This window comes from Babylonia areolata, chromosome 9 (genome assembly GCF_041734735.1).
Source record: "Babylonia areolata isolate BAREFJ2019XMU chromosome 9, ASM4173473v1, whole genome shotgun sequence".
NCBI classification, from domain to species: domain Eukaryota; kingdom Metazoa; phylum Mollusca; class Gastropoda; order Neogastropoda; family Buccinidae; genus Babylonia; species Babylonia areolata.
The window spans coordinates 41,557,349-41,573,151 of NC_134884.1; the positions used below are offsets into that span (position 1 = coordinate 41,557,349).

At 39.1% G+C, this 15,803-nt stretch overlaps 1 protein-coding gene across 1 annotated transcript; it reads left to right on the forward strand.

Moving 5' to 3' along the window:
* Positions 1–1,165: 1,165 nt before the first annotated feature.
* On the forward strand, positions 1,166–14,519 carry LOC143285454 (borealin-like). Its single transcript, XM_076592750.1, has 9 exons — positions 1,166–1,223; positions 4,895–5,033; positions 6,553–6,647; positions 9,501–9,534; positions 10,548–10,633; positions 11,455–11,564; positions 12,371–12,451; positions 13,090–13,201; positions 14,365–14,519. The coding sequence occupies exons 2-9, from the start codon at positions 4,898–4,900 to the stop codon at positions 14,509–14,511; spliced, it is 801 nt and encodes a 266-aa protein (XP_076448865.1). The 5' UTR covers positions 1,166–1,223; positions 4,895–4,897; the 3' UTR covers positions 14,512–14,519.
* Positions 14,520–15,803: the final 1,284 nt, after the last annotated feature.

The window sequence follows — 15,803 nt, forward strand, 5'->3', positions numbered from 1 at the left end:
ACACACACACATGAATGTATAAAAACACACACGCAAATGCATACATACAAACACGCAGAGACAGACAGACACACACACACACACACACACACACACACATGAATGTATAAAAACACACATGTAAATGCATGCATACAAACACACGGAGACAGACAGAGACACACACACACACACACACACCATGAGCTCCCACAGTCTGGTACACACATATGTGCGCATGCGTGGAAACTCATGTACACATGCACGCACACACACACAAACACATTCACATGCTGCTATAGTTTCTCCACTGTGGTCACAAACACCTGCATTCACCTCTTTGACATGATGAGCATAACTAACATGTTTCTCCATTCTACTCTATTTGGAATTGCCCAGAAAGACTTCTCCATTTTGAAGAAGTTTGCACATTTTTGGTTTGGAGATGATGCCAACATTAGTTTGATTTGGGATGGCTGTTCCTTTTCCTTTCAAGTTAGACTTACGGCTGCTCCCTCTATCATTCTTTTTTGAGGTGATTGATGATGTGACAGCCATGTACCTGGTTTGAGGGTTATTTTAACTTTCTTGACAATTCAGATCCTCCCAGACGTAGGCCACTTGTAATGACAGTTGCACTTCCAGCAACTCTGTCAGCTCACTCATTTGCCTTAACATCCACATGTCCAGGGCAGTACATCTATGTAAGCTTTTGCATCTGGATATTGTACATAGCCTCCCTGGGCTTTCCATCCAGCTTCTACTTTTTGGAGGATTTTTCAGTTTGTAGAGTCAGTATTGCAGAATGTTGATTTGCATAGATCTATATATGGATGTCAGTCACTGCACAGCCTGTGTCAATGCTGTAAATTTAGTTGTTAGGCTGGAGGTTGTTACTTTGTCATGATGACAGAGCTCAATCAGAACAGCAATGAATGTATTGCTTTAGATGAAAAGCTGTAAAATACTGCATTTTGACATATCCGTCAAGAAGAACAAACAAGCCGTTAACCAACAAGTGTTGAAAGAAGGCGAGTCCAATCATTTTGGGTAAAGTATGAACCATTGAAACGATTCAGGTGCGTGCGCGCGTCTGTGTGTATGCGCGCGCGTGCGCGTGCGTACAAGCACCATACATTTGCTAACATAGTTGCTGTGCATATATACATTGCTGCTGTGCATTACTTCCTGTCAAGCGGTATTTTCAAAGCGAAGGTGACGTGACGGTAAACAGAAGTCTAGCAGTAAGTACAGAGACCAACAAAAATATCTTTTATTGTATTGTAGCAGTCATGGATTTGCCAGAGCAGTCAGATGAAGCAGTCTGGCTAAGGTTGAATTTAATGACATCCTTTCTGGGAAAATCACAAGGAAAATAGCATTTAGTTTTCTACACACAACAGCAGTTCCAACGATGGCATGTTTCTGTCAAATTTAAAATGATTTAACTCAGTTTCTCTAAATAATCATTTAAAAAGTAGATCGACTTAGGCAGTTTCTGAATTTAGTTTAACAATTTCCATATCCAGGACTGTTTTGACATTTTTTTTATGTTACGTTCTCAAGTTGGGAGTGGGACAAGTGGAAGGGAAGAAAGCTGCTCAAGGCAAGTTGTCGAAGGAGAGGGAGGAGAGTCACAGCTAAATGATATGATATTATATGATACGCAGATTGGTAAGGCTGTTCAGCCTAATCATGATGATCTCTTGGTCTGCTGTAACTTTCCATCTAATCCTATACGATCTTTTGTCTGTGACTTGACACTGACAAGATGGACATCATCATTATACACAGATGGCTCAGTCACCAAAGGACATTCCGGTTGGGGATTCACTGCAAAACAATATGGAAAAACAATTAGGGAAGGGAATGCTGCCTACAAAGTCACAACCTCCAGCCTAATGGTGGAAGTTGAAGCTGTGACACATGCTCTCCAGTGGCTATCATCTATCCATATGCCTGGAAACCAACATGCCATGATTCTAATGGGGTCAGTGAACCTCATTTACATGGTCATACTGCCCAGGACATGCAGGTGTTAAGGGAAATGAGCGAGCTGACAGACTTGCTGGTAACACAACAGCAACGAGCGGCCTACATCTAGGAAAATCGGAAATCCTCAGAAAAGTCAAAGAATACCAAAAAGAACAGGTACAAGGCCATTACACCATTGATCGCCTCAACGAAATAAAGGTAGAGAGAGGGAGCAGGCCGTAAGTCTTATCATCAAAGTCCAAATCAAACGAACATCGGCATCATTTCCAAACCAACATTGCGCAAATTTCTTCAAAACAGAACAGAGTAGCTGTGGGCTTATCCAAATACAATAGACTGAGCAACATGCTAGACGCCACGTTCCTGGCATCAGAGATCTTTTCCCACCCCTCTTGCGGCCAGTCAGTGGCAGCCTCTGTGCGTGTGTGTGCGTGCGCAAGGGTGTAACTGTAAGTGTACACATGTCAGGAGAGCTCTATGCACTGTGTGTGTGTGTGTAGAGGATGAGTATGTGTGTGTATGCATGTCTGTACTGTGGGAGCAACGGAATATTAAAATGTGTGGGTGTGCATATATATATTTGTAGAAATGTGTGTGGGGGTGGGGGATATGGACGTGCTATATGTGTGTGTGCTTGTACAAGTAAGTGTGCGTGTGTGTGTGTGCCGTGGAAGCTGTGATACGTAGCCAAGAAATGAGTGTGTGGAGGAGGGGGGGGGGGGGGGAGGGTGCAGGGTAATGTTTGTGTGTTGGGGCTCATGTACGTTTATGTGTATTTGATTGTGCTCTCATATTTGCGAAACTGCATGTTTGTTGCATATCTGTTATGCGTGTGTGTATGTGTGAAGGTGTGTCCGCATGTTTTACGTTTATTTGCTTATTGATCATCATTATTGTCTTTTTATTTAATTTTATTTATTTATTTATTTGTGTGTGTGTGTGTGTGTGTGCGCTTAGAGTTGATTGCATCAGGATTTTGCGCCTCATAAATACCATAATAATAATAATTATTATTATTTATTCATTTATTATTATCATTACTATTACTATTAATTTATTATTTTTAAAAATTATTTATTTATTTTAATTTTATTTATTTATTTATTTATTTTCTCAAGGCCTGACTAAGAGCGTTGGGTTACGCTGCTGGTCAGGCATCTGCTTGGCAGATGTGGTGTAGTGTGTATGGATTTGACCAAACGTAGTGACGCCTCCTTGAGCTACGCTGCTGGTCAGGCATCTGCTTGGCAGATGTGGTGTAGCGTATATGGATTTGACTGAACGTAGTGACGCCTCCTTGAGATACTGATACTAATACTGTCTGTGACTTTGTAGTAAGTGTGGCACTGTTGTTACTGTGGCAAGGCGAGTGAGCATTGAAATAACTTAGTAAAGATTAGAAATGGAAATTGATTAATAAACTCACTGAAGACTGGAGGCCATTTGAATTATCTCTCAGAGAGAACCACTGACATTTCACATAGGATTTTCAGATACGTGGCATTAGGACCTATTACAAATATCCAGTGATTTCAAGCGTTTCAGTACTGGCAGAAAATGAGGAGGGGAAGGACCTTGGAGTGTAATAATGGACAATCGTCTATCATTTAGTCAACAGGTTGTGCAGCCAACAGACAACTGATTTGATTGGCGGCATGCAAACCTAAATAAACTCAGCATAGAACACATGCATATATGTAGATTTTTTTATTTTTATATTATGCATAAACATATATATATATTTTATGTATGCTTATTAACTTGCTGGAGTTTAACTACTCTGACAAACTCTGAACATACATACACACGAACACACACACACACACACACACACACACACACACAGGGTTTAGGTTTCATGTCGGTCATTGATGCATACAATTTTGAAATGACCCATTGATGTGACAGCCAGTCAGTCCATTGACTTAATAATTGATTGTAAAATCAGTCGTACTAAAAAGGGTTTTTATAGTTTTTTTCTTATTATCTTACATAACAGTTGTGAATGTTGTTTCTTACTCAAAAAAGATGTAATTGATACTGTTGTTGCTCTGCACCAAGCAGACAAACATTGTGAAAAATATGAATATGTATGTGTAAGATAATAGTTTGTACAACATGATAGTGGAGGTAGAAGAGTATAGGTAACAACCAAACAATCCTTTTGTTATTTAAAAAACAAAACAAAAAAACTTGAAGATTGAAAAGGGAAATGTAAGATATACTCTTTGAATGCTGCAGTCAGAGGCCATTTGAATTCCTTCTGTTGGAAACAGCCAGTTGTATGCCTGAAATGACTGCAGCCCCCAACTGGCCCAAGCATAATGGACTGGCTTTTAATGCATACCGGAAAAGAATGCACTGAGATTATAAACTGTGGATTGAAATGTAATAGTCTAATACATGCTGGGTAAGTTTGTTCTTAGAAGCTCATCATGCCCTTCATTTGGACTTGGAGTTGGATAGTCTTCGATTTTCAATCATTTGATTTTTTTCATGAATAATTTTGATTGTAGATTTCAGAAAATATTTCAAATTATTTTATATAATGTGAAATATTCATAACAATGCAAAGTATCAGACTGGATCATGTGGAAATATTTAAATATTTTACAACATGGGTCATAACATTAATTAAAAAATACAGAAAGGAGGAAAGAAGAAAAATGAATAAATAAATAAATAATAAAACTAGTCAGCTCCCCTTCACGCTTGGGGGAAAAAACATGTCAGTTTATTTTTCAAATACATTCTAATTCATATTGCCCTATGCCCGAGCGATGTTCAGGCATTTTCAGCTGGCTTTTTCTGCCTGCACCTGAGCAGTGTTTAGGCACAAATAGATCTGATTAATTGTATAATATCTAAATTATAGAAAACTTAAATGCATGATTTTTAAAATGTTTGTGTTGACTACCAGACAATGCCACGCAGGAGAGCCACGCGGATCAAGAAACACACCAAGCCCAAAAAACCAGAAGATGACATTGGTGATCATCTGGACCCAGAAGAGAGACGACACAAGCTGGGGGTCTTCCTGCAGGACTTTGACATGGAAGGTCAGTCTTGTGAATGTTGGTGAGACACTGAGTCAGCCTGGTGGATGAACTGCTGTACATGATGTTTGTGGGTTTTCATTACTTCTTGGGACTTTTGTTATTTTTCTTAAGCTTCTCTCTGCAAAATTAATTAAATAAATCATACACACATTACCGACTGTCCCCTGCCTCCCCCCACACCCCCACCTCCTGCCCCCCAAAAGATGGTTCAGACCCTCCAAAACATCAAAGAAAAAAGCTCTGTTTGTATGTCTCATGCTTGACATGTCTCCATTTGAATGATCTGCACTTTTTATTTAATCAGTTGATATCTTCCACTGTTTTATTGTATTTGGGTAAATGTTTACTGATTTACATGTCCTGCAGATTAAGATATAGCAACAGAACATATCTGTCTTATGCTTAACAAATGTCCATTATTAGAGTAATTTTGCACTTCTTGCTTTTCCACTGTTTTGTTGTGTTTTGGGGAGAGACATTTTGCTGATATTATATTGTATTTCTCTTTTTATCACAACAGATTTCTCTGAGTAAAATTTGGGTGGGGAGAGCGCTACAGCCCCACCCATTTTTTGGGGTATTTTTTCCTGCATGCAGTTTTTTTAATTTGTTTTTCCTATCAAAGTGGATTTTTCTACAGAATTTTGCCAGGAACAACCCGTTTGTTGCCGTGGGTTCTTTTACGTGCGCTAAGTGCATGCTGCACATGGGACCTCAGTTTATCTCATCCAAATGACTAGCGTCCAGACCACCACTCAAGGTCTAGAGGAGGAGAAGATATCAGCGGCTGAGCCATGAGTTGAATCAGCGCACTCAGATTCTCTCACTTCCTAGGCGAATGTGTTACCTGTAGGCCATCACTCCAGATATTGTGATATAGATATTCTGTACTTTAAAGTAGAAAGTCCTAAGTCTTTAGATGGGGGTGAACCTCTAGTGAGTGTACTTTATGATACAATAGTATCATTGCATGCTTATTCAGACAATTACTGGCTATAGAAAAGCAAATGAAAATTGTCCACTTCTGAAGACTAAACTAGTAAAAGAACATAATGCAGTAAAAAAAAAAAAAAGGTGGGGGGGGTTGTATTGTAATGTTTTATTGAATAGTGTTGTTTTAAGTGTGAACTTTTAAACACTGGCATGCACTGTACAGAAAGAAGCATCTGTTCAGTCTTAATTTCCTTTCTTTTTTTCCCCCTCCATTCTAAGTGTCTATGTTCAAATTAAGATATTGAGAATACCCAGAAAAGCAAGTTCATACTCAGTCTTAAATAATGTACAAAACTTAGTTTGATTTACATGTTCATTGTTTGTCACATAACCCACATGCATGCACATACAACCACATATGCACACACACATTCATCAGCATGCATACACACACCCATACACCATCATACTCACGGATATGGGTATATATATCATATATGCACAAACACACATGCGCTTGCACATATAGTTAGGATCTTTGTTATCAAATGATTTTGAATACACTCTCCTGTTTGTCTTGTTTCAGTAAACCAGAGGCTTCGGAAAATCGAGAGTGAAAAGATCCGAATCCAGTCTGTGATAGAGAAAGAACTCAACCTGCAGCTCAGCTATATTCCTGTGGTGAGGAATATTGTATGGGAAAAGGTTACATATATATTGATGCCAACTGGTTTATTACGTTGACTTGTATTTTCTGTTGACTGGTCTTTTGTTACGCCAGCATCAAAACAAGTTTATTTTTTGTCCAGTGAGGGTCACCTAACTGCTTTCTTGTATTGCTGTAAGCTGCTTGGTAGTTTTGCAACACACAGATTGGTAATGAATCACATAACTAGCCTCTAGTAATGGAGCTGCCAAAATCAGTTGCATGAACATTTACACAAAACCCACATTGAGCAGACTGTCAGCTGATTTATTTTCTCAGAGGAAAGGACATGATTTTTTTCTATACTAGGTAAACAATGTATGTATGCCAAAGGTCTGAGAGTGAGATTCCAAGTGTTCCTAAAATTGTGCAAAAATTCAAATGAATCAAATTGTTCCTAAAAAAAGGTTCAGAGGGTTGGCATTAAATTTACCTGCAGAAACAGAAAGTGTGGCACGATAGTTTGTTGTATTTTGTAAGCTTTCATTCTGCTTTTACTCTCATGACTTTCGTAGTAAGAACATTTTATTATATTAACATTTCAAAGACACTTGATTTTGAAAACAGAGACTGACTCTCCAGGAGTAAGATAAGAAACATTGGAGATTATGTAGACTAGATAAATCTGTCTTTACACTAGAAACACCTCCCCTGGGATTAAGCAAACAACCTGGCAACACTTGCATCGCATGACATAGGTCTTGCTTTCAGATGCAGCATGGCATTAATTTCTTCTGAAGACGCTCTCAAGAGACTGAAAAGATTGTGACAATGACTGGCTGCTTTGATTGTGCAGCCAAAAGATTCCTATTTTCAGCATGATATGTTAATAGCATTTTTGCATTTTGTTATGAGTATACTTTTGTACTCGTAGAATTATGTTTTATTTGTTGTTGTTCTTTATGAAGATTGATTGATTAATTGATATGGATATTCATATAGCGCCTGTCCTTGGTCAGAGACCAAGCTCTAAGTGCTTTACAAACACGGGGTCATTTGCACAACAGGTTGCCTACCTGGGTAGAGCCGACTGACGGCTGCCACTGGGCGCTCATCATTCCTGCGTCATTCAATCAGATTTCAGGCACGCACACATACACACTCAGACAGACATGTAACATTTTACATGTATGACTGTTTATTTACCCAGCCATGTAGGCAGCCATACTCCGTTTTTGGGGGTGTGCATGCTGGGTGTGTTCTTGTTTTCATAACCCTTTGAACGCTGACATGGGTTACAGGATCTTTAACGTATGAAACAGATCTTCTGCGTGCGTATACACATGAAGGAGGTTCAGGCACTAGCAGGTCTGCACATATGTTGACCTGGGAGATTGGAAAATCTCCACCCTTGACCCACCAGGCGCCGTCACTGAGATTTGAACCCGGGACCCTCAGATTGAAAGTCCAACACTTTAACCATTCAGCTGTTGCGCCTGTCGAGGGGTTCTTTATGACTTATGTCATGGTTACTCATTTTTTTTCCATGTATCTTCACAGACCTATGCATCCCCCATATTTGTTAGTATTTGTTCCTGGGAAAAAGAGAGAGATATGGAAATCTGATTTCGTAAACCAAAATCCAATTTCTCAACAATATAGAATACAAAAAATTTTTTTTGTTCCCATCATGAAAATGGTTATTGGATATTGCAGGATAAGCATTTTCTTTTAATAAGAGAGTGGGAGGGAGGATGGGGAGAGAGCAAGAGCAAGCAATGGTCTGAACTGATCGAATGTAATAAAATACTGACAGCCAATGAAAAATACTGAAGACTGTTATGACAGTACTGAAATGTTTAACAGAGGGGTGCACAGGTCTGTCTTCAGAACAGTAACCTTACTGAATCAGTGAATATAATTATATTCCAAAGAAAGGAAATGAAGTCTGTTTTGTTGGATTTTGCAGCAGAATGGTAGCTCTGAAGTTATGAATGAATGAAGACACTTACTACATGAGAAATAGATTTGAAAGAACCGTTCCTGTTTCTATACATATCATATAGAGAACTAGCTGTTTTTGAATGCCGATTTTGAAAAGACACGACAAATTATACTGGCTACACAGACTATTGAATGAAATTGAGGCATCAACTATAATCAAATGTTCTTAACCTCTTTGAACACACACATATGAAAAATTAAAAAAAGAAGTAAATATACCTGCAAGTATGCACATACAAACACACACTTGCATAAAACAAGCAACTGCTCCCCAAAAGACAAATAGCCAGAGGACTTGAATATTACAGAGGAAAAAAAGAAGAAGAAAAAACAGAAAAAAAACCCCCAGTACATGATATATTAAACATATGCAGGTATGCTGTGACAGAAATGTGTCTAATTACACTTATTTTGCTCATAACAATGAATATTTTACCTGTTCTTTTTCTCTCTTTTTTTACTTTATTAAAATTTTTGCAAAGATATGTATACAATATACAGAAATCAGTATGAACAAACAGTATAAACAAACAGGAACATCCAACACACACACACACACACACACACACACACACACACACACACACACACACACACACACACACACACACACACACACACATCTGTGTTCGTGTATGACTTTTTATTTATATTGTTGTACAATCCCCCCCAATATTCCTTGTGACCCTGGTACACTTGGTAATAAAGACATATTCTATTTTATATTTAAGTGGAGCTGTTTTGTAAACTACTTTTTCTGCTTGAATGTGAAACAGCCACTACAGTTTGCAAGTTTTACTTGTTTATTTATTTTTCCAGTCTGTTGTTTTGATTGACTGATTGATAAAGCACTAAGCTTGAATGTATTTTTTCTGTTCCCACAGGAAATTCGGGACATGAATATCATGGACTTTATAGGTGAGGAAATATCAGATTTTTTTTTCCAGCTCAGACCAGTATTAGTGTATGAAAATAGATCATAAGTAGTTTGTGTCAGAAGCTCACATGTTCTCTTCACACTTATTCACTAAAAAAAAAAAACCTCTTAAATTCCCTCTTATTCTATTTAACTAATTCAATTTTATACAATATTTAAAACATTTCAATTCTTGTTCTATGTATCAATTACCTCCCCATGAGGGATCAAGTAAGTGATCATACACCTTACCATCTCAAATAGTAAAGAAAAGAATTTAAAAAAAAAAAAAAAAATTTCAGTCATTTCCCCTATGGGAAGTTATTCAGATGACTTCACACACCTTCACTTAGCAAAGCTAGTATCAGTTCACTGCACTAAGCAATCAATCATGTCTATCCAGCGTAACTGAGCATCACACTATTATACAATTGTGTACATCACCACCCAGTATTCAAAACCTTTTATATTCAGTTGATAGTTTAGAACTACATCAGCACATCCCAGTGCTACAAAAAGGTATTATACTTGAGTTACTAATATCCAATTTCAATTACTATTCATTTCAGGGAACTACTGCCCTCCATCACAAAAATATTCCAGATAACTCTGGCTTTCCAAAAACCATGACAATTGTAAATACAGGGAATTAAAGCAGGTCAGGTTACGACCTAAATAACCATATTCTTTCAATGTCCTGAGGTCACAGCCAGCACAGAATAAAAATGTTGTACAGACCTCTCCAGGTCACTGTGACTACAGCACAGAAGTCAATGCTTTATCAGTACTTTAAACGAAATGTTCATTCTAGAAATATTTAAAACACCCCAGGGACCCGCTCAATGAAGAGCTTACAGTGCCTCCTTTCCTTTGTCAGAGAGTCAGGAATGCATATGTATGTGTGATCAGAAGCCTTGGTGTGACATTTGTCGTGCTGTTGTAGCTGTGCGATACATGCAGAGTTTGCAAGATGATGGCTGAGTGACCAGACCATGGTGGTGCTTGTTGTTTGTAGCTGCAGGAGGGACTGTGGAAAATGCGATGGTGTCACTACAGACCTCAAGAAAGGACTCTCTGGAGCAGATGGAAGCTACACAAGGGGTAAGCAAGAATCTGATGTTTTCTTTTAAAGGCTATTACAGAATTTCTTTATCAAATTTTGTTGTTCTGGTTGTTTTCTTAGACATATTATTCCTTGCTATTTAACTGGTAAAGTAAAGCATTTTCCATATTCTTCCTTGCCTTTATGCTCACACAAAGTTTGCGCTCCATGAATTGCATTGAGTTTGCTGCACCTTTGTCTCCTTTGCTGATTTTAAATGACATGTCCCATTGTTTGGACTTGTAGTTGTATAGATATCTGTAAGTAGGCTTTTGAATGTACGGCTATTTTCACCCCACTCTTTAGTAAGCAGCCATTTTCAGGGGTGTGCATGCTGGGTATGTTTGTGTTTCCATAATGGTAAACTCACTGGATGCTGACACATCTTAAGGAATTTTTAACGAGCATATTTTACATTCGGGGTTTGTATATAAAGAAAGGGTTTTCAGGCACAAGTATGTCTGCACATCTGTAGACCCAGAAAACTGGAAAAAATATCCATGCTGAATTGATTAACCCACCATACGCAGCTGAATCAAAAGTGGTGAAACCTTTAACTGAAAGTGTGGAAAACTATTTTGATAAGGGAAATATATTGCTGGCAATGTCATTCTTTGCAGCATCCAAGAAATTATATATTTCAAACATTTCTGTGGATGCTGACATTTCTTTTTCAAAGGGAAGTTTCCAGTCCATTTATGCCAAAGCTTACATTGTGTGAGCCAGATAACAGTGTGAGTACAAATGTCTTCTTTTGAAAGAAATGTGTGTTGTGAGCGATTGGTGCATTAGTTACCATAGGTTTGTGATGGTCACACAGGTTCGTTTGACCAGCAAGAAGACAAGAGGTTTGCGGAAGGGCAAAGGCACTGACATGAAATCAGATATGCCACCACCGAGTTCAACAATGATGTCCACCAGGAAACAAAGGTAAATTGTGTCGTTAAAAACCTGTGTGAACTTAGTGTAATCAAAAATGTGTACGAATTCTTGATTTTCTGTGTGTGTATGTGTGTCATGCATTTGCACTTGTATATGCATGCATGTGAACATGTGCAAAAAATTTTTTGGAAATAAGGCATACTTTTATGTGTATATAATTTGTTTATTTAGTTGTATATTTTTTCTGTTTTTTCCCCTCATTTTTGTTCTTTTTTTAATAGGCCGGGTACATACACCCTTTGTTTTGTAACAAAATTGTAGACCAAGACATTTTGAAACCAATACATAAGAAATTTTAAGGCTTCATTTGCAAACTGAGGCCAAGGCATCCTTTGAATTAAGGACAGATTTTTTCCCCAACATACTGTCAGACATAGATAAAAGTATAGGGTTCACAAAAAGTTAAGGACCACTTAATTGCACAGTTTTCTTCTTGGGGCATGGTGAAAGGATGGTGAGTTACATTGAAAAAGCACAGTGATCTTTCATAAACGACTGAATAAATGTAAAGTTTTAGCTGAAACATTGATTTTTGAAATGTGTTTTTCAAGCTGTTCATGGTGCAAGTTTGCCCCAAACAGCTATTTATGTATTCAGTGAGAAACCATATGCCCATTGCGTGATATGAATATATATTTTCTCAATTTTTTAACATGTTAAGAAAACATACCTGCTGTCATGAAGTGGTCCTTAACTTTTTGTGAACCCATAAGAATGTGATAAGTCACCACCTGATGTCAGTGGTGTGAACATGTGACTAACACCAGTCTTGACAGTGAGGCTGTTGGTGTCAGGTCCAGGTTCCAGACACCATTGTCACGACAACTGCCTGCTGTGTGGGACACGCCTGCCGTCACGCCCAAGTTTGATGTCAAGTAAGCTTCAGACTGCTGATAGTGCTTATGTGTCAGCTGTGCTTTTTTTCTTTTTCTTTTTTCTTTCTGTGTTTGTGGGCTGCAGCTTGTGTATATGCTTGTGTCTGTGTGTGTAGGTCATATCTTGTGTTTTGGCTGTAATCTGTAATATTTTCTTGGTGTACAGTCTTAGGCAGCCTTGTCAAAGGCTCTTTGATCCTGCTTCTCCTGATGAAGCCCAAGGACAGGGCAAAAGTTTGAGAGAGAAATTAAAACTCTGTGGGAACATGACCTGACTTTTTGTTCTTTCGGCTAGATAGTTTTTTTTGTTTTTTTTGTTTTTTCTGCCCCATCATCTGCACCGTTTCAGTGGCATTACTCCCATGCCGCTCATTTAGATTCCCCCCTCCCCCATACCCAGCCACACCCGGGTTCGTCTGTCGCAGTTCCAGCGTCGGCAATCCACAGGGAACCATTTATGTTAGGTCGCCAGGAGGCCACACACCAGAGGAGAACCCTGCACTGCTGCTGGGTCACTTTGGTGGTTCGGCTAGATAGTTAGATGTGTGTGTGTGTGCATGTGAGTGTTTTCTTTTATGTCTTCTTGTGTTGTTGAGTCAAGTTAAAGCACACAACACGACTTGTTCCCCACTGTGCAGCTTGCCCTTCACGCCTGGCATCGCACGAGCACCAAAGCAAGGGGAGCGACTTATGTCCTTGGCTGGCAGTCCCGTCGACCTCTCCACCACACAGAGGGCGACCAGAACCCTGGTTAGTGGATTTAACTGTCTCAAAAGTTTTCATGTATGATTATGTTTATGTTCAGGTGGGGTTTTTGGGTTGTTTTTTGGGGTTTTTTTTTTTGGGGGGGGGGGGGGGGGTTGGTAATCCTCTGTTGAATCATTAATGGAATGTTTAACATCAGGCATGTCCAAGGTTTTCATGCATGAATACGACCATTTTGTGTATCATTTATGACTTCTTTTTTGTTTTAATTATCTGTCAAAACATTGACAGAATGGTCCATGTCAGGGACTTGACCTCGGTTGATGTGCATGGATATGACTACTTATGCCTGATTTTTTGTTCCATGTTTCTTTCTTTTCAGGTTGTATGTGATTCATATTGACTGTTTTGAGCCTTGATATGGGCCTGTACAGTCAGCTGTGCTATAACTTTATACCAGCAACAATTATACTAATAATACTGGTTTTTTTGTAGGACTGTGATTTCTGGAAATGACTGGGTAAGCAATCACCTCATTGTCTGAAATACATAATGAACAAAAATTTACCATCAAGCACAAGAGAAGAAAAGTCGAAGCCTGATTAGTATTAGAAAAAAAACAAACAAAATATTCCATCATGAAAGTAAATTGCATTCGCCAACATGTAAAAGCACTCACATGATAGATGGGGGATTGGTGACCGGTTTGTGTTATGGCGAGAACAGTGTTTTGCTATACCGAGAGAGTGGAGCATTCCAGAATTTAAACTATCACAGGGACTAAATCCAACACAGACATGTTTTTATTGCTTGAGCTGACCATTATTTCCATTCTTCCGGAGTCCAAAGTGTGTTATGTGATTCACAACAGATGTTATAGTGTGGTATGAATCCATTGTGTCTCCTCCTGCGTTTGTTGGCTGCAACTTGTTTGGGCTTTTATGTACATAACCATTTTTACCTCACCCTCTACCCCCACACCTCCATGTAGGGTGCCATACTCCATTGTCAGGGCAGTGCATGTTGAGAATGTTCTTGTTTCCATTACCCATTGAACATTGACATGGACTATGGGATCTGTAACATGTGCATTTAAGTTTCTGCATGTATACACACATCAAGTGTGGTCAGGCACTAGCTGGTCTGCAGTGGCACCCATCACTGGGTCTGCAAGTGTTGAAGCTGTGTGTGACCTGTGGCTGTTTCAGAAGCACACGGTGATCTCTGAAGAAGAGGATCTGGAGAACGCTGTCAGCCGCCTGGCCGCCATGGTCCCGCAGGTCTCCACAACAGACATCCACAAGTTCCTGTCCGACTTCTCCACCGCCAAGAAGGGGGGTTCATCCTCAAAGTGACCACTCCAACAGTGACTGTGAGATCAGCGTTACATTGCAGGCCATACTTCAGGGGTTTGACCCAGAAAAACACTCTGAGTGTGACCCCCTTCATGTCTACAGTGTTCTGCAGTAAGACTTTACATTGGTTGAAGCGAAGCCAGTAGTTTTGCTTGTTTTCCCAGAGGGTGTCATGTTCTGCAAATCTTTCAGCTGCTGAAGTCGTAGTATTGGTCTTGGCAGAACTCTATGCCGCAGACCTGAGTATATGCCTGCAGCATGTTCTGTGCTAATATGGACATTTTTTCTAATGAGTTCAAGTGCCTAGACAGGTCTGCCAGCTGGAGTATTGTTGATTTGAATGCAACTCTGTCGTAAATTATTACAAGGTAGTTAATTCTGTCTTCCTCACTGAGGATTCTGTACTGAGGATTCTGCAAGCATTAAACATGTAAACAAAACAAAGGTGGAATAAAAAGAAAGAAAAACTGAAAAAAGTAGTAATTTTGCCCAGAATGTAATGCAAAGAGCTTGGGTAAGTGTTAAGACACGAAACCAATGGTTTTTGTAAACTGGTCAGTCAAACTTCTTTTGTATGCAACATAAGTATTGATGAGTTTTTCGGGGAACAGAAGAGCACAAATAGGCATTGCACAGTAAACCCTTTGCATTTTGGAGAAAGAAGACATAGTCATGTACCGGCATGAACATAGGTTAGAACACAAAACAATATGAGAATGTCTTCTACAGGTAAACCCACAATACATACAAATGAAGACAGACCTGGAGACAGTGGAGGGATTGATTGTTCTGGTGTACGTTTCTTGATTCATCAGAAGGGATCAAGAAGTTAGAGATCCATCATTATTTACTTGAAAGTGTTTGTTGCATGTCTTTGAGATGGAATGAAATGACAGGAGTGGGGTGGGGGGGCAAAGATGTTTTTAGTACAAGATAATGTGGGTCATGAAAATATGATGTGCCCCATTTCATAATGATTGGAGTTCAGCAACATGATGGAGCTCAAAAACATGTGAAATGCAGGAAAGATTCAGAGCCTGAAAGCACCTCTCACAGCCTCAGCTGTGCAATAGCTACCTACTACAAAGGATAATATTCATCATTGGTCATTGTGTTGGAAAGCGTACATGCGCAAGTCAAGACGTACTTTCCAATTTGTAGAAAATGTTCTTCACATTGATTACTGTGTTGGAAGTGTAAATAACCCAAGTCCAGCTGCACTTTCCAATTTGTGCTGAGCAAGAAGACCTTTGCTGTGAAGAACTGGGAAAGTTGAATTTGTCATTTTCATT

Bases quoted from the DNA above. Each gene is read 5' to 3' on its own strand.
- LOC143285454 (XM_076592750.1), top strand. From the start codon at position 4,898: ATGCCACGCAGGAGAGCCACGCGGATCAAGAAACACACCAAGCCCAAA. The intron at 6,648-9,500 runs GTGAGGAATATT...CTGTTCCCACAG, and splicing joins AGCTCAGCTATATTCCTGTG to GAAATTCGGGACATGAATAT. The intron at 11,565-12,370 runs GTAAATTGTGTC...TGTTGGTGTCAG, and splicing joins ATGTCCACCAGGAAACAAAG to GTCCAGGTTCCAGACACCAT.